The sequence below is a fragment of the Calonectris borealis genome, chromosome 5 (assembly GCF_964195595.1).
Source record: "Calonectris borealis chromosome 5, bCalBor7.hap1.2, whole genome shotgun sequence".
NCBI classification, from domain to species: domain Eukaryota; kingdom Metazoa; phylum Chordata; class Aves; order Procellariiformes; family Procellariidae; genus Calonectris; species Calonectris borealis.
In genome coordinates this window covers 25177125-25195979 of record NC_134316.1, presented here as the reverse complement: position 1 = coordinate 25195979, position 18855 = coordinate 25177125, and the positions used below count along the sequence as shown (strand labels likewise).

General features: G+C 45.0%; 1 protein-coding gene across 4 annotated transcripts in view; it reads left to right on the top strand.

The window, feature by feature from the left end:
- Positions 1 to 8204: 8204 nt before the first annotated feature.
- Positions 8205 to 18855, top strand: part of ADCK1 (aarF domain containing kinase 1) — an 80989-nt gene continuing 70338 nt past the window's right edge. The window contains exons 1-3 of one of the 4 annotated variants that reach the window (XM_075151411.1): positions 8205 to 8259; positions 11244 to 11381; positions 15256 to 15339. In XM_075151411.1, the coding sequence (XP_075007512.1) occupies positions 11256 to 11381; positions 15256 to 15339 (210 nt within the window). In that variant the 5' untranslated portion in view covers positions 8205 to 8259; positions 11244 to 11255. Of the gene's footprint in view, positions 8260 to 11240; positions 11382 to 11982; positions 12247 to 15255; positions 15340 to 18855 lie in introns of those variants that run through there. The other 3 variants (XM_075151412.1, XM_075151413.1, XM_075151414.1) reach the window with 3 other exon arrangements.

Below are 18855 nucleotides of genomic sequence, written 5' to 3'. Positions count from 1 at the left end.
TTACATGGATACGTTGCTATTCGTTTTGAAGTGGTGGCGTATGGCACCATATATAAAAAAATTTAGTTATTAAATAGTAACTGCTATCATTATGTTAGCATCTAGTGAATCAAAGGGAGAAGAGTCCCATTCTGTGCTCTTCATCTAGAAGAGAAACAGAAGCTGGCTGGAGAAGAAAAGGGTAGAATGCATAAGAAACAGTTTTTATTAGAAATAAAAAAATGGTATCATATGAGGCAGGAAGACTAAATATCTGCCTTGCAGTCTTCTAGTCATTTTGTCTGTCTTACCATCTTCTAATCTGCAGGACACCGTAGTCCTGCAGGCTAAATTCATCTGCTACAATTTCTAGGATGGGGGAGATTTGGAGGAGGGTAAGGACAGGCCTGTTGCAGTCCTTCTATGCCAAAACTCTCATCGTCTCCAGTGGGAATCAGACTTCGGCTTTGCATTGTGGTGACAGCAGCTCTGTCATCGCCCCTATGAATGACAGATACTTCCCCTTCTCTTTGAGACAGCTGGCCTCTTATGAGCACTTTAGACAAAGCTAAAGATACAAGACTTTGACATATATCGTTTATCAATAATTTTCCTGAGCAAAACTCATCCGTCATCTCTCTTACCCATTTCTGTCAGTCATTTAGCAACAGAATTGCTGTTGTCACGTCTGGCAATATTGCCTCCTGATCCAGGAGCCTCCTCTTGCTGTCGGAAGTTGCCATGGTCTCTGTCTCCAACTGTTACACTAGCCTCAGCTGAAAAACTATCTTTTCTCCCTCCTGCTTTGACGTTTCTCCTTCTTCCTTTGCTGTGATGCATTATTTAGTGCTGTATGGTAAATATACAACTTTGTGAGCTATTTTGCAACACAGTTTACATGACAGCCACAATACAAAACTGTTGTTTAGAAGGTAGAATTGTAGGTGAGCAATATGCTTCAGCTCCTGCATTGGGGAGATGCTCCCTTTGTTTCCTCCGTCTCACAGCTTGTTCTTAGAACTGTGCAGTCGTTTTCTCTTTGCAGTGAGCTGTTCATGCTTGCAGATGTTTATAGCTGGCTGGCTATAAGCAACAACGGTTCTTTTTAATACTTCATTTTCATCCCCTTGAACCTCTTTCTTTTTAACTTCTTTTTGGTTTAATTTTGATGTCTGAGTTGGCTAATTTTGAGTTTGTGAATATGTAAGGCTTTTAGCACTCGATAGAGGGGACCATATGGTACAAAGCGGCTGTACAAGCTTATTCAAAACCATAGGGCTCTGGAAATATATCACAGTCTTTTATCCACGTGCTGCTAATCCAGTTGTGAATAACTTCTTGTCCCTGCCCTGCATTACCTGTCATGTATCAAACCTAGAAAATGCTTACATACATGGTTTAACTGGTCAAAAATGTTTACTGGGATAAAAAAAAAAGTTTAGAAGTTCTGAACTCAAAAACTGTGGGAAGTTTGGAAAGTTTGAATCTTTTTCAACATTTTCAAAATGGATGTTTCCAACTTTGGTGTAAAGCAGTGTTTGTTGGCCAATTATAGGCTGAGTGTGCTCTCTTTTTCGAAATTGGGAAAATTCTTTAAAACAGAATGTGTTTAATTTCTGATCTAATACTTTTTTTTTCCACCATGTGTTTTGGTTTGTTTGTGGGTTTTTTTTTTCCAATTTTCTTCTTGAAGTGAGAAAACAATTTAGTTTTTGTGCTAGGTTAGCCACCAGGCCAAAGAAATAAATTATTCACAAGGTTGTCCTTGAACCTGACCTGGTACACCTCCCATTACTTCTGTCTTCTGCTTCTCATGACATTTTAATTAAAGAATTAGAGTTAAAGAACTGTGCAACACCTGAAGATGTATGCTACATGGGTGGAGATCCAGGAGGGTTATGAGAGAGAAGCAGCTTAGCGTGGATTCCTTGTGCTATGAAGTAACAAAACGCCTCATGCAGCCCATGGGTGTAGAAGTAGGGACATGGTGAATGGTGGAGGGACTCTCTGTTGTCCTGGTGTTCAGGTTTTTAAAACAATGCTGGAAGATTGAAGAGGGTTAGAAGACTACAAAGATAATATAAAGCTAGTGTTAATTGGAAGTGTGCGGGAAATAAGTAAAGTTGTTTTGTGGTGAACTTTCAAGAGGTAAATCTTATATTGCCAGATTAGAATGAGGTAAACTCCATTTATCTGCACTTACTGTCAATTACATTACAAGGACAAATGATCTGAGTGAGCAAATTAAAACATTTAGCATGTTTTGCTCATTATAAAAAGATTGAGAAGAGATTTGATTATCACATATGTGTACTTGTACAAGTTAGAAATGCAAGATCTGAAAGTACTCTTTAATCTCATAGAGGAAGGCAAAACAAGAACCAGTGACTGGAGGTGGAAATTAAGGAAATTCAAATGAGAAATTAGGCAGAAATTTTTAACAATGAGAGTGATTAACCTCTGGAAAGCTGTGGGAAGTGTTCACTTTTCCATCCCTTGTTATCTTCTAATCAAAGCTGAAGTCTCGGGAAGAGACGCTTTTGTTATTACAAGCCTGAGCAGCTAGGGCCCCATACAGGAATAGCCAGATGAAACTTAATGTCCCACAATATATACAGCATCAGACAAGAGAAGTTAATATTCTCTTCTGGCTCTGTGTATTGATCATCTCTGTGCATCTTCATGTATCTCCTAGATCTGGACTTTTTCTGAACCAGACCTGGTAATGGTTCAAAGATACCAGCTGTGGCAGAGCTTTGGTAAGAGGAAACATTAGGCAAGGAATGGTTCTGAGATCCTTAAACACATTTTTCCTAAATATAAATCTGTCTCTAAGAAGGAAGGATGAGTTCCTTTTTATATTTACCGTGATCTTTTTTGCTTAACATTTCTGGACAGTAACGCTATCAGGTCTCCACATACATCACTTTTCACAAGTACACCAAAATGATCCTCTGTTTGGTGAGTAAGGAGTTCAGGCTCTGCAGAGGAGTTAATCCTTGGCGTGGCTGCCAGCAGGGACATTTTTAGTTTGCTGCAGATACCACAACTGGTTTTGAGAACATATTTCTGATGCATTCCAAGGAGTCTTTTGGGGTAGATTCAGGCTGTTAAATCCTCTGCACCTTTTTTATCTACTTCAGCACTTTTCACATTTGCAAATGCAGAATTAAATGGTTCATGAAATACCTTGTAACAAATGAAGATGACAATACAAAGTAATGGAATAAGCTATTGTTAATATCAGATATCTGTATGCCTAACAGTCACTGCACATTGTGGGATGAAAATGATCAAAATAAATTACACTTCTTAACTCAAGGGATAAATTATGCCACAGGTAAGATGCTAAACAGTGAAAAAGAAGAGATTTACCTAGATGGAAAGGTTCAGCTACATCAGCAACCCCTGCATTTCACATTCCCTTAGGGGTTACAGGCAGCATTCAGAAGGAATAATTATAGCTGGGGGGAAAAGATCAGAAGGTCTATTAGTGCTTTTGTAAAAATCTTTAAATTCTTCAAGCCATGTCTGTATTACCTGGAATGGCTGAAAGGGAGGCTGGTTTAATTTCTATTATTTGTTATACTTTGTAGAAGAGTAAACTTTCTCAGGTAGGCAGAAATCATCTCATGTACTTCTGTAACACCTTCCAGACTCCAGGGTGCTTTGCAAACGTTGTTCTGGAAGCATTCCACTCCTGGCTGATAAACGTCATCTTTTAACACAGGATTTGGTAGCCCACTGACACTTCCCAACGACCGGCAAGAAGAACTGAAGTATCGTTTAGCCACCAATAGCTTTAGCAAACAAAGTGAAAGAGAATTTTTTTGCCAACAGAAATTATAAGAGAGAGGTATGGAGGTGACGTGTGATTGTCTAAAACAAAGTGAAAGAGAATTTTTTTGCCAACAGAAATTATAAGAGAGAGGTATGGAGGTGACGTGTGATTGTCTAAACTGGTACTGGGCAACAAGGTTAAGCAAAGGCCTTGAAGGAACAAAATACTAGTAGAAGTGGATTTTTCAGCTCACCTAAAGCACGGCTCTCCAAGCAGCACATCCCCTTCTGTTGTCACATTCAGACATTGGTCACTACTGACTCGAAGGCACTGATTGACCTGGAGCAACGAGCATGTTTCTGTCGAGAGCTGTCTTATCCAAATATTGGCTCTGTACAATATGATTGGTAAGAAGATCCTATGCTAAAATTGGATGGCTCCCAGAGTCAGCTCTGAGCTTTCTGTTGCTGATAGAAAGACAAAATCTGCCAATCTCCATTTTAAGTTGGACCAAGAATGTGGGTGGGTTTGGCCTAGCAGGAGACCTGTGGAGTATGTTAAGCTATCTTCTGGAATTAGCTCCAGGTAGGTTGTTTTGCTTCCCGTCTTCCATGTTGATTTGCACTGTCAACCCTTATGCAGGGGTATTTGTAATATTTCTTTAGGTGACCTGAACTAACTAGAAAAGAATCAGAAAATATTTCATAAATAGAGATCTCTAGCAGCAGAGATCCCACTAGCCAGATCTTCAACTTGTATAAATTGGCATTGCTACAGTGACTTTTAGAGCTGAACATGTTTATAGCTGCAGAAGATGAAAATCTGCCTCTATTTCTGTTGCTGACCATCCCCAGAATGGCAGGACAGATCAGAAGAGTGAAGAAGGATCTGCTGGGTCAAGCTGTTCTTCCCACTGCACTGGGAGCAATTTCTCCCCGTACCTTTTCATGTTTCCGTGTTAAGCTAATTCTCTGGGTCTACAAAATCATAGCATCACTCCTATGCTTTCTGGGACTGTTTTGATCTCTTTTCCCATGCCTCCTCCTGTACATGAGGAATGTTTGCTATCAGTGAGACTTTGCAGATATCTTTCCATGGTTTTCATCAAAGGGAATCTAAAAAAGAGGTTGATTCCCAGTGGGAAGAGCTGGTACTGACCTTCTGTCCTCTAGTCAGGCAGTCTGACTGCTCTTCCCACTCTGGTGCTTGGGACATAGAGGCCTTGGGTTTGTTTCTGCATTTCATGAGATTCACACCTGGGATGCAAATGTCTTCAACAAGAATGAAAAGGAAATGCTTTTCGTTTTTCATCTTTCACAGCAATTTGGGGTAATCTGAGATTTAATTTATTCACCAGTTGAAAAGGAAAGGGAAATCAAGCCAGCAACTTTCTTTTGAGCCAAGCTCTTTCTTGTGTACCCCTGTGCAGGCTCACACAAAAGAGCTCTGATCACTCTAACTAGGTGCTTGTTCTAATTATAGAAAGATTTGGCGTTGATTACGTAATTGCCCACTGCACATTGGCACACGGCATTGTTATACTGCAAAAGCCTTTTTTTTTTCCTCCCCTTTCCGCAGCAGACCCAGCGTCAGCCTGTTTACCTGAAAGCTGCAAGGAACAGAATTATCTGAAGCAACCTCCCATAGCTTTTCCAGGAGAGGCCAGCAAAAATGAAATACTGACCCGCTCCCTTTGCTGGGAGCTTTGCCAACACGTGTGATCTAGCAGTTAAAGCGGGGGATTGATAGCCTGGGCTACAGTCTTAAGTGTCCCCAGCAGAAGCAGTGAGCTGTGATCAGGAATCAGTGGTTGTGCTGAGGTTACTGTCGCTATTTTGGATTTTTATATGCAGTAGCACAGTAGCTTTAAATGGATACCTCACTATTATGCCAGGTATCAGCTTGAGCCATGGAGGTCATGAATTTGCAAACAAAAATCTATAGCAAAACTTCCACAGGCTGTAGTAGATACAGGAGTACATCTTTTTCCCATATTTCTAAGCTTATTTTATTCTGTGATTCAGAGTGGTTACTTCATATTCAGCCTGCACTCATTTCTCCCTCATTTTCTCAGTAGCAAATCACGTGCACATCTCCCTCACTTTTTATTTTCTTCCTCTTTTAACATCACCCTCTAAACTGTAAAGCTTCCTTCCAACAAATAGTCTTTCCTACACAATTAGTAATGGTCCAAGACTAAGCTGTGATGCTTCACTGCACCCCATCAGTTCAAAAGCTCCCATCTGTCCAAGAAGGGGAAGAAACTTAGGGGATTGTAGCCAGCTTTGCCGTCATATGGCTGATGAGCAACTGGCCATGTGGGCCCTGTATCCTCAATGTACCGGCAGGGTAATCACCCTTAACTCTGCCCTTCGTAACTTGCAGCTGCTTTGTCAGGAAGCCCACCTCATGCAGGCATTTATGTTAACGTCTGCCGCAGGGGACAAGTAGGGAAAACAAAACTGAAATGAAGCCAGATGGAAACAAAAGGGGCACCCAGCAAATATTCCCAATATTATTTTGATCTTTTAGGAAAACCTTTAATATACCACTGTCCCACAGCCAGGGAGAAGGTGGAATGGTCACCTTTACAGCACTTTCCACAGGGGCTTGGATGAAAAACCTGGCCATCCTGGAAGAGAGTCTGGACATCAGAATCTTTCCTTGAGCACAATGTCCTGGTTTATTACTCCTTCTTCCTGAAGCTGAGACCTTTTGCTTCATAATCTGAGTTTTTCTAGATCCCTTTTTGCCCTGTCTCTACCTTTTTGGGTGCAACTGTATCCCTGCAAGTATGAGTGGGACCACAGTGTGGTGATGCTTTCCTGGATTTGTTTCAGTGTTTCCTGAATCCTGTTGGAAACTTTAACTCTCAAAGAATTACTAAGATCTTTTTGGTCTCATTCTGGTTTTGGTCTCTGGTATTGTTTTAACACATTAAGGATTAATTGTGGTAGCTGTGCCCTTAGCTCTGTCCCAAATACTTACAGTTTTCCACTATGGGTTCCCTGGTGTTGTTGAATTGCATGTTCTCTTTATCAGAAAGATACTGACTCGAAAACATCATTGAATTTCCTTCTTTTCACAATAGGAGAAAAGTTCAACCAGAAACAAAAAAGTTTCAAGTGGGTGACTATCAAACTAGGTATTTGCTCCAGGGAATATGAATCTCTTACAATATTTATGATGATTCAGCAACATTTTTTCATTCCCTGCTTTGTTCTTTCTCTCTTTTATCGTAATCTTTATTGCAAGAAGACTTTGGTGAAGAGATTGGTTTTGCATTGAACCTTGAATAAGATAAAATTTATTATAATTTTCATTTCTTATAGTAAGGAGCTAAAAGTTAGCTGCAGGAAAAGCTTTTTTTTTCATTCTGCAATTATTCTCCTTATTGCCAGCAGCTCTTTTATTCTTGATGAACACAGTTGTTGTACTGGATCATTCTCTTGGACGGAGAACAGCAGCTTCTGAGCTGTTTATGATACACATCTCTTTGGCCTTTGGAGTTATACCCTTAAATATAAGCTGATATTAGGCAGTCATCTGTGCATTTCACCGAATGATAAAAGTTAAGTATAGCTGCATAGTTTACGCTATCAATTTCTGCTGCTTGAAGATCTGAACACATGATGGACGTTGTTTTGTGTTCAGCAGGAGCAGGACAAAAGTGTTCAATTCTATTGCCAGAGCACTCTGGTGAGAGCACTCCCTTAGCACCGGGAACAGACACGGTGTTGCCAGCCCACGTGCTATGGCTGCATAGGTGACTGTGCTCACACCTAATCCAGATGCGTTGCAGTAGCCAGACTCACGAGATAAAATGTTCATAGCACCCTGGCCAAACCCACACCCTTCACTAAAGAGCAGTTCTGATTTCTAGTCGATAAAAGCATCAGTTCCCGCCCAGCACGTCTCATAGGTATAGAAAGGGAATGCCCTGATATCCGAGTTTGGTATTTCTACCCTCTCTCATAATTTCTGATATATATATGTATATACGCATGCATCTATACATATCTTCTCCCTGCTGCAGAGCTTTCAGTGCGCAAACACTGAAAACCAATTAAAATATCATAAAGTCTGAGATTTTTTTAAAAAGCACAGAAGACGGCTTTTCTGGGCACCTGTGCCAGGTTGGGAGCTCCACTAATAAAGCAGAGATTGTATTACCCGTTGTACATTGAACTGGAGGGTGCTGCCCGTCCATCTCCTCTTCTGTAACTACGCGGGGGAGCAGCGCGCACCCCTGCAGCTGGGGCAGAGGCGTTACAGCTGCCCGGGGGCCGCCGGTCTGCAGCGCCCGCCCGGCTGCCCCCCCGCCGCTCCCCGGTGGGCTCGCCCAGGGGCCGCCCCTCGCAGTCCCGCCGCGACCCCGCCGCTCCGAGCGGCTGCAGCCGGAGACTACATGTCCCAGCATGCCGTGCGGAGCAAGACCGTACCATGTGCGAGGCGGAGGGGGCGCGCCGGAGTTGAAGTGCGGCGGTGCCGGCGAGGCGGTAAGTGCCGGCTCCTGGCGCCGGCGGAGGGTCCGGCGGGGAGGGACCCCGACTATCGCTACCCTTCCGCCCCCCTGCTGCGGCTTCGGGCGCCTCGGCTCGGTTCGGCCCCTCCGCGCCCCGGCTGGTGCCGCCGGCCTGGGGCGTCCGGGGCCAGGCGGCGGTTGCCCGCCGCGGGCGCAGGCCCCGGGGGCGGAGGGCCGCTTGCCACAGGGCTCGGCGGGGCTGGGGTTGTTTTGGAGGCGGGAGCGGCGAGGGGTGCGGGCGCTGCTCCGGGAGGCACGGCACGGCACGGCACGCCTGAAGGAGAACCGAAAGCAGCCGGAGCCGACCCCTCGCGTCCTTCACGGGGGGACCTCGGACCTCGCTGCTGCGGCGGCGGGCGCGGGCTCAAGGGCGAATCGGCCCCGTCGGGGCTTTGCGGCGCCCTCGGGGGTGGTCAGCGCTCCCTGCCGCGGCCTGGGCCTCGGGAGGGCGCGGTCGCCCGGGCAGCGGTGCCGCGCCGGCGTGCAGGCCTGGACAGGCGGGCGTGGTGGGCCTCGAGGGGGTCACCTCCTGGGCTCTGGCAGAAAACTGGTAACCTCGGTCGGCCCCGGCTGGCCCGAGGGGGAGTGGGGGAGGCACGGCGCCCGGCTGCAAGGAAGGGGCACCCCACGTGTGTGAAGTCGTGTGAAAGTCAAAGAAGCCAGCGCGGGAGGCGATTCATCAACGCAAGCCTTAATAACGAGAGGCAGTGGCATCGTGAGGCGTATTTCACAGCTGACGGGGTCTTTGAGATGCCCCTAGGGGTGTTGTAATGGCTCATTTACATGGAAGAGGCTCCTTGACACCTTAAAAAACTTTGAAATACAATTGATTTCTGACAATTCCATTTCTGTACCTTATCTTGGAGGGGTTTTGATTCTTGCCTTTTTATTGGTACAACGCATTAAGCATGAGAGCAGGAACTTTGTCGCTGAAGAGCTCAGCTGCTCTGCCTCTTTATTTGCTACCTGAAGTTCCCATCATCTCTTCGTGACGTACAGCTGGCGGGTACAGCAATAGGTGTGATGTCATGAACTGCATATTATAGCTTCAGGTAGGAATAAGATGCAAGAACAGATGGACTTGCATCCTGCTTTCAAGCAAATGTTCTAGTAATAAAGAAGGTGAAGGAAAAAATAATGAGAGAGTCTTATTTTTTGTGTTAAAAAAAGTCACCATTTCCACTTTTCACTTTCCAATAAATGAAATTTTACAAAAACATACAAGTAGCAGAAATGGTTTAATTAAAACATTTTGCCGAAAATGTTTTTTGAAGGTGACAGAGGATACAAGAGATTTCTGTACCAAAGAGATCAGTTCTTCCTGGAAGAAGCCCCAAAATTTTTAGAATTTCAGTGAGGCAGGGGGAGGAGGGCAGCTTTTTTTTGGGAAGTGCGTGTTCATTTGGCTGCAGTCAATGGGCCAGGTTTATTTTCTCTTGAGTTTGCTCGTAGGTTTGTAGGAGTCCTGATCAGCCAGCTACCCTTTCTGACAGGAGAAGAAGCTGACGTGCTGCAGGCAGCTCTGACTGGTGCTGGCAGAATATATCTCGGCTTTTCTGCCTCAAAGTTACCTAGGGCTTGTAAGGAAATAAAAGGAAATAATAAAGTTTAGCTAAGGTTCATGTACAGAGGTCTCTTGTGTTATATTAGCTTATTTTGCTGATTGTGTTCTTGTGAACTGTTTTTGAAAGGCTTGACCTGTGTCACTGCATGTGTTTTTTGATTACAAGGCTTCCAAGAGAAAAGGCATGAGCCAGACTGACCCCGCTAAAGGTTCACAGAGAGAACTAGGAAAGTTTCTCAATCAAGTCTAAGAGTAGGAGAATTAGTGGACTCCATCTTGATGGGATAAAAGCCCGCGCTCTGTCAAGGGTGCTCTTGAGCGCTTGCAGAGTAGGTGAACCATGCCTCTTGATTCGTGGTGTAAGCAGAAAGAATGGTCAATCATGCTTTCTATCCAATACCAGCCAAAGGGAAAGGAAAGAAAAATATACCTGATTTGTAAGTTTTTTTTCAGGTCTGAATCGTCTAAAGTGACATAAAGAATCATAGTATATATATCATATGTGATGAATTACATGTTTACACTACTTTATATACTGTAAGCAATGAATGCAATGCTGCAAAGTGCTTAGTGCATTTGTTCCCCACCGTAGTCTTCCAGAGAAGACGTGAGCGAGGAGAGAAGTGTCTCACCCCAGGCCTGTGCTGGGCCTGCGACAGAATCACGCTGTTGAATCACGCAGGTGTCCATTCTGCCACTGCAGTCTCTGCCTGGCACTTGAACGGGATGGTGAGAAAACAAGGCTCGCTTGGTCACTGATCAGGTCCCCCACCCCCTGCGTTGTATGCGGCTGTCTGCCACCGGCGGCTGGAGTTGCTTGCAGCCTCCAGGGGTGCATTGCCTCTTCTCCCACCACTCATCAGCAGTGAGGCACTTTCACAACTAGTCTGGCAGAGTTTCCAACAAGTTTTAGGTGCTCTTGGTGTTGCAAGACCTCTTTTTAAAACCTGCTTGTTTATATCTTCTGTTATCCCCTTGCAATCTGCCTACGCTGTGATGTCTTTGAAACATTTGCAGTGAAGACGTGGCCTATTGCTGTGATCAGAATTGACTTTTGGTGAGCACGTGCTGCCTTGTCTCTGTCCACCTCTTGTTTCTTCTTGTAAAGCCTTTGGGCCCATGAACAAAGGTTTTGTTGTGGGTGCCCAAGGTCTAGCACCGTGAGTTACTTCTGGGTTTGTGGCCCATAGACACTGTTGAGTTAGAAATAGCAACGGAGTCAGAGCTTGCGTTTGGTTGCTGCATGGTTGCTTGAGCTCTTGGCTGGGGGCAGTGCTAGCAATGCATCATTAGCAAAGGATCAATTAAAACTTGGATTGTCAGGTCCCTTGGGACTGTAGGCATTGGATCACTACATTCTCAGATGTTACAGCTGCTGTTTTGTGTCTCAGCAGGGTTCATCAGTCATGGCACGAAGGGCCTTGAAACTTGCCTCGTTGGTGGCAGCCACTTCTGGCATCTATCTGTATGGCAACAAGTTCCTGGATCCCAATGATTTTGGAGTTGTTCGTGTGGGCCGAGCCATTGCCACAGTAAGTTTCATCCTGGTAATGTGCAGGAAGATTTTCCTAGGTGGGCAAGGGAATTGGAGTTCACAAGAACTTGGGATTTCCTGCATTCCCCTCTGTGTTTACAGTTGACAGCTGGCTCTGGGAGTCAGAAGGTCAATAGGCAGCTCTTCAAGTTGTGGACACACTGGGGAGAAAAGAGGTGAAAGCATAGGAAGAATAGAGCTGTTGTTTGCACATTTTGGAAGGAACAAACAGAGATACTGGGCTGCAGAGAACTGTCTCTGTGTCCCTGGATAGGGTGGGACCTTCAGAGCAAGGGCTCACTTTGGGCCCTCATCTTCATCAGCCACCCTTCAAGGTCAGTCACCCAGGTTCGGTATCCTGCTGCCTTTAACAGTGACCTAGTTCAAATCTCTTGTCTGCATATGCCATTTTTTACAGTGGAATATTTTGTTTTAAGGATTGTGGTGGTTGTATTGATATGCTATGGTAGCCATTGCCCTGTGACCCTTAATATGGGAGATTTGGGAAGAGGAGGGCAGGTGTTTTGAGGATCATTCTCAAAGCAAGGGTAAAGTGAGGATGAGAGATGATGTATTTCTGAGATTGGGTTCATTTCCAGATCCGTAAAACAAATGCTACATCTGCCTAGCATCACCACTATTTCACCCTTGTGTTGATCACCGCTCCAGAAAACCTGAGAATGGAGACTGCCAGCCAAACAGGTTGCTGCCTTCCCCTTGAGGATATTCACTGATGAATCCATGAGCAGCCAGGAACAAGGAAAGCAGAGACTCTGGAGGGGGTATCAGGCTCCCTGTACCTCACTTGCATTATACATCTGTCACTTCAGGCCATGATCTCCATCTTTTACAAACCCCCAGTGGTAAGCAGCTCTGTCTGCATATTCTATGAAGGAGAAGTAGGAGAAAGGAGATTTTCTTTGCTTTAGATGCTGGCGAATCTAAAGACATGCTTGACTTTCACATCCTCTGCCTTCAGGGAAGTCACAAGTCATGGGCTGTAAAGCACTTCACTGGCCCCGCTCTTAAATGCATTAGAGGGTTCTGCACCCATAGCTGCAAGCAGTGATCCCCAAAAACATGCTATCAGTGTTTTGTGTTCTGTAGGTGATGGCAGCATGTGTTTATATCTGTGTGTCTTGTATACTTTTCAAACATGAATTTTCTGTCACTTGGAATTCCCTGTTCCATCTACTCTTAGGACTGTACGTGGTTAGGTTGCTCCTTTAGTCCTGCTGCACCAGTGACCTCTGCCTTCCCAGCTTGGGATCTGCTCTTTGTTGGAAAGGCAGAGGTCAGCTCTCTGAGCACTGGCAGCCCAGACTGCTCTAATTCCTTAGCCATAGATTGGGTGAAGCCAATAGAGCAATTAAACTTCTTCATTTCTTGAAGCTTGGCTTCTCAGGCTTGCATTTTTTGTAAATGAGAGCTGAGACTGTAGCAAACAAGCAACTTTGGATATTGGTGGCATGTACAAGGACCTAAAGTGTCTGTCCTTCAATCTAGCCCTGCCCAGGCTTCTTATCTGGATGCTTGATTCAATTGTTGAACCATAGCCAGGCGAGAGCAGGCTGTAATTAAGAGGCTGTAATCCTTAAGAGTTAAGTTCAGCAGCAGCAGACACAAAAATTTAAGACAATAAATAGTGTGGCGAACAAAAAACAAAACAAAAACTTGGAGAAAAGAACACATGGAGGTCAAGAAAACTGACCTAGAACGACAGGACTCTGGGCAGATTTCATCTGAGTTTGATTAGAAAGATTTGAGTCTGCTTGTATTTTAAGCATACTGGTTCAGTAGTCCTTTGCAGACTTTCCTAAGAAACTTGATGAAGTGCACTAGCAGAAAATTTCTTCTTGAGCCTCGGTTTAGGGAACTGGCTCTTGCTTATGTGTGGGTGGACAGCTGTTCAGGGGGAACATTGTGCCATGACCTGATGAGATCTGAGGATAGTTTAGGCGTGGTAGAAGAGTGTAAGGTGTTGAGAATTCATTGATACAAAGTGGAAGCCCAAGTCTTTAGGACATTTAACACTGGACTGGATACAAGATCAGTTAAATAATTAATCTGGCACTTGTAAGGGGAGGGACTGGTTGATCTTGTAGGTCTTTTTATGTCTCCGAGATTCAGTCTCACACTGTAACATGAATGACAGCACAATCTTAGATGAGAACAAAGTCGTGGCCTGGACAGCGTCATGTTTCAGACAGTTTCTATGTTCTGGTAAAATTAGAAACCTGGCAGAGCAGTTGTGCATTTGCCGTATTTCTCTGAGGGTATCCCACTTGTTTTGGGTATATGGAAGGAACGTTCTGCGCGGTAGCTGGCAGACACTAGCAGGGATTTGGCAATGTCAGAGTTGCTTATCAGGATCATCATAATACTAATTTAAGTTTAAGATTATGATGTAATTAGCAACCGCTTAATTAATTCCCGCTTCCTCTGTAATACAGGCCAATCTGTTAGCTGCTTCTTTTCAAGTTGGAGGTGATAATTCTCTTGTGGACCAGAGATAAAATAAGAACCAACTCAAGCCTTCATGCAAGGCCAATTTGAACCTCCCTCCACTTCAAAGTTGTTCTTTGAGGTTGGAAAGACGCTTTGAAAATTTTTCTTCTGAATGTGACCCTGTGTAGCTGTGCAGCTCCTGAGTTCACCAGGGGCAAGAGAGCCTGAAAAGCTCAATTTCCAATCTGGAAAACAGGAAATGTGAGAAACCTACCCTCCACAAGGAAGGAGTGTGTTTGTCTGTGATTCCCAGACTGATCCGCTCTTCGATGCATCTCTGAGCTTTTGACTGTTTCCCTATTGTCAGTTCCAGCAACTTTGTCTCAAACCAGATTTGATCCGCTTGCCTTCCTGGCTTTCACGTTACATCAACTGTGCTTTATGTCCTTACTAGGCGTGTTTGTGGTGAAAGGAGGGGATAGTATCCTGTACCAGAATGGGTTGCTACCTCTTCAGTAGGGAGGTTTGAGGAAATCTGACTTTAGATCTGAGTTATGCAAATGGTTCTTTATGGCAAGGATCTTGAAGTTCAAGACAGGTTAGTGGACAGCTTTATCTAGGTATACATTTCCTTCTCTCCTGCCAAGTAAACTTTATGATGTGACCTGTATGTTTCTGTTCTGTTTGCTGACTGTGGAAAGAGAGGAACTTTAGTTGTAGGATAAAATTGTGAAATGCCCTAGATCCATTTTCAGAAATCATTAAGGCACTTAGGAATCTAATTCCACTGTCTGTGGCTATGTCTAGCTAAAAAGCTTCAGCTGGAGTCCTGTTTTGTAGTTGGGTATCTGACCCTTTGGCCCTCTAGTCCTTTGTGCAGTTGAATATCCCCAAAAGTACCGCTGCTTGTGCTAACCAGTGAGCTTGTCTTCAGCCACTCTGCTTCCTGCTGAACCGCCTACCCAGACTGAGCTCAGTGTGCACCAGTGTGGTTAGGCAGCTTGGAGGTGTGAAGATGAAGCATGGGATAACTGGTGGGGCACAAACAGGGTCTTTGTGGCTTCTATTACTAGCAGCAGACCTTATTGTGGAAGCTGACAGAGAACGGGAGTCCGCTGTGCAAGGTGCTGTACAGAGATTATGAAAATGCTTTTGAGCTTCTCAAATGGAAGATACTATAGGAGTATCAAGTGTTGGTTATTTTTAATAGCTATATGTCAGTGAGGTCCCTGCACTGCTTTCTATAAATGTTCATTGAAATTTAAACCTTTTCATTTAATTTCTTATGCGTCTGTTACCGTAAACTCCACTGTGGAGCTCAAACTTTGGAACTTAAGGTACATACGTTCTCCCTAACAGAAGGTTTGTTGTTGTGATCTGAGATAACTGCAGAGCTTGCTCAACACTTCTGGTTTCATTTACAGACGGCAGTTATCACCTATGACTACCTCACCTCCCTTCGGAGCGTCCCATACGGATCAGAGGAGTATGACTTCCTCAAATCACAGGTAGGTGATAGCACTGGACTGCATTCCTCGGAAACTGCAAGGCACGGGTGTGTTGCCAAAGCCATTGCTGTAAAGCAAACCATCAAGCTGTCAGCTTAATAATTCAGTATGCCTTCTACCAAATCAGTAACAGCAGAGGCAAACTGTGCTGCATATTCCATAAGATTCTTGCAGGACCTGCATCACCCAATGGAGAAGATCCCTCATCAAGAGTAGTCTCATGCAACCATTGCTCACTTATGTCCATTAGAGATTCAAGTTCTTGGTGTATGGGATACGATGCATTTGGGCTCTGTTACTGGTTCTTTACTGCCCAGGCTGGTTGTATGGATGTCAGCTGCTGGGAAGGGACTGGCAGTGGTTTCTTAACCTGCTTGTTGGTTGGTAATGGCCATAACAGGAAGGCTGAGGCTTTTAAGTAAAAGGGGTGTGTCGGAGGGGAAATAATAGGGATGAATCAGGCTTGCAGATCTCTGAAGAAATCAGAATTGGGCAAAGAAAGGTACATCTCATTGCAAAATATGTTGTTTTATTTTGATATCACTAACTAACATAAATAGAAAAAGCATTTCTAGTGCGAAGTAAGATAAGCACCCCTATTGCTCCTCTCAGACCTGTGCTGCACCTTTCATTCCAGCCTACAGCCCTACAATACCTTGAGCTGTGAGTGACACTGGGTTTTAGTTCAGTGCACGTGGTGTACGTAGCCAGGATCTCTCTGCTACTCCAGCTTGGGGCCTCTTTGGAGTGGGAAATATGGCTTGTGCCGCATTAGACCAGTCTGCATAGTATGTTTGAAGTAAGGTCTTTAACCTCATTTTTCTTCTTAGTGCATGTAGGATTTAGGCCACTGGTGTGGTTGTAATGCATGGGGTGGTGCTCTCTAGGGACTCTTAGACTGGAGGGACTCTAAAGCTGGAAACAGCGGTGGGCCAGGTAGAAATCAGTGGCATTGGACTCCAGCATGCTTTAGTATTCCTCTGGCAGAAAATCCACATCATCATCAATATGGTCTTAGAGTATTTGGGATAGTTTGCAGAGGGGCTTCCCTGGGCTTGTTCTCATCCTCTCCTGCCTAAAGATGCTAAACTGTTCTGCTATAGCTCATCATCGCAGGTGAGTGGCACTGATGCCCTGGCATAAACTGGGGATAGATGTATTGAAGTCTGGAGCTTCACTTTCTGTCTGCCCATGTCTCTGCCACATGCCTTTGAAACCTGGTTTGCCGAAGGGCTGCTTGTAACTTCCTTGAGCGACACCCAAGTTATGGAGTTATCAGTGCTGTGGACAGCTTGTCATTTGGCAGCAGTTTGCAGCAGCCCTTGCAAATTCCTGACCTTTTGCTGTGTCTCTCCTTGGCTTCATTAACCTCTGTCATGCAGGTGTTGATGGTTTGTCAATTCATGCCCCAGGCAGCCAGAAACGGCCCTGTTTGCTGGTGCTGCACAGAGCTGTGCTCTCCCTGCTTGGCAGCCAAGATTGGCTGAGTCAGCCTCTGCATGTGGCAGAGCCAGTGGCAAGCGCAGCATGTCAGCATGACACAAAAGGGCTCTGTGGCATGGCCAGCACTAGCCTTTGGCTGTGTGAAGAGAAATGAGCTGAGAGAGAGAGAGGAGGAAGTAGGTGCAGGCATAGCATGAGTTAGCAAAACTGGTTGGCCTGTGGAGGCCTCTCTTGCCGTTGGCAGGTGTTATGGAGGGCCACCACTGAGCCTGCAGTGACAGCCTTGTGGATTCCTCAGCAACATCCCTGTTGTGCTTGTGCTAGCAAATCATCAGCTTGGCAGGGGAGAATTTTCTGGGCCTGGGCAATTGCATGCCAAACCCATTATCTCAGTGCAGCTCTAAGTGGCTGGCAACCCAGTCTTTACCATCTTGCAGCTCTTTTAACACTGTGGGAGCTGATTTTATCTCAGACTAGCTCAGAATGACTTTTACGAAGTTTCCCCATTGGAGTTGGTACTAAAGGTTAGTCACTGGACGGGGCCAAGAGGATGTGAATGTGCCTCCCAAGTAAGTGTTGTGTGTGAAAGATACCTACCCAGATGTTGCTTCTACTTGCCTCTGTCCTGGATCGATCTCTAGTGCTCTCAGCCATTCATTGGGCTTTCTGTCCTTCAAGAGAGGCCAGCTTAACCTCCTCTTCACATGCTGAGAGTTTGGAATTTTCTTCTAAGCATGCGTATGAATTGGTTACTGATTTCCAGCCTCACTTTTGGTGCTGTGCTTGCAACAGAGATTCTGTGAGGCAGGGATTTGGTGACCCTGGGACTGCGGATAGTGCCAGCAGGTCTGGGTGCAGCTGCTGTGCCTCTGTCTCTGGTGAGGGACATAGTTCATTAGGAAACAATTAAATGCAAAGCAGATTAAGAAGGAAATGGGTTCCCCAGGGGCTCTTAGCCAGGTTCCCACTCAGCTCCAAGGAATTCTTTTCAATCTTACCCTGTTTTTCTGTCTCTCATGGTCCGCTTTTGATGCTAATGCTCTCAGCCACTCAGTTCTCAGCACCTTTTTATAGCCAGCAGATTGGGGGTGTATTTACTATCTCCACGAGGCAGGAAGCAGTAGCTGGAAATTCAGTGTGTGTCCCTGGGGTTGGTTTGCCTCTCTCTGGTTCTCCCATCAGCCAGGAGAAACAAGAATCCACCTTCCTGATGGTACTCACAGCCCTTCCGCAGCAGCAGTCAAGAGAAAAGATGTCTTATCATTTCCATTCCTGCCCTTGCCTGTAGCAGGGATAAACCTGCTTAAGCGGTCAGGCTTTATGTCCATCCCAGTGGTTGCTTCATTTCGCCACTGGTGGCTGGACCACATAGGTAACTTGATCTTTTTTCTGAGTTAAGAATCCTTTCTTGGGGTGTCTGCCCTTTTCCTTCATATGATGATAATGCCAGTGTACTGATGTCAAGGCCAGTGGTAGCCATGGTTAGCCCCAAGACATTGGATGTCTGTAGGTCTAGTGTCAGGAGCATTAAGGGAGATATGAGTTTTTTTCACTTCATGTCTATTTCATTAAATGATTCTGGCCATCTTTGCACACATAAGCTTGGGCATTTCTTCCCATTTCTGCCCCTGCTTGTACTGGGTCAGAGGAGGAAGGAGGGCAGCCTGCTCAGTGCCATTTCCTTACCTATTGCTTTCTCAACAAACCATTTTATTCTGTAGAGGGCTGCATTTCTCTGACATTCTTCCGCCTCCTTGAGTGTTTGCCTCCTTGAGTGTTTGTCTTCTCAGTCTCAAGTCAACCTACCCTGTGACATTTCCAGTGTGCCTCTCATCGTAGCACTTGGATGTCTTGGTTGATACTTCCTATGTTGTTGGCATCAATTTCTGTTGATCCTGCTTTCAGTCAGGAGGTATCTCACAACATGCAGTTTGTTTAAGGGCTGGCATCAATAGGCTTCTGAGTTGTTGTCAGTGTAGTTAAGAGGGTTGCAATCGGTCGGTCACCTATTGTCGGACACCATTCGGCACGAGTGGCCACAGCTGAAAATCCTGAGTAGAGCTTTTTTTTTGT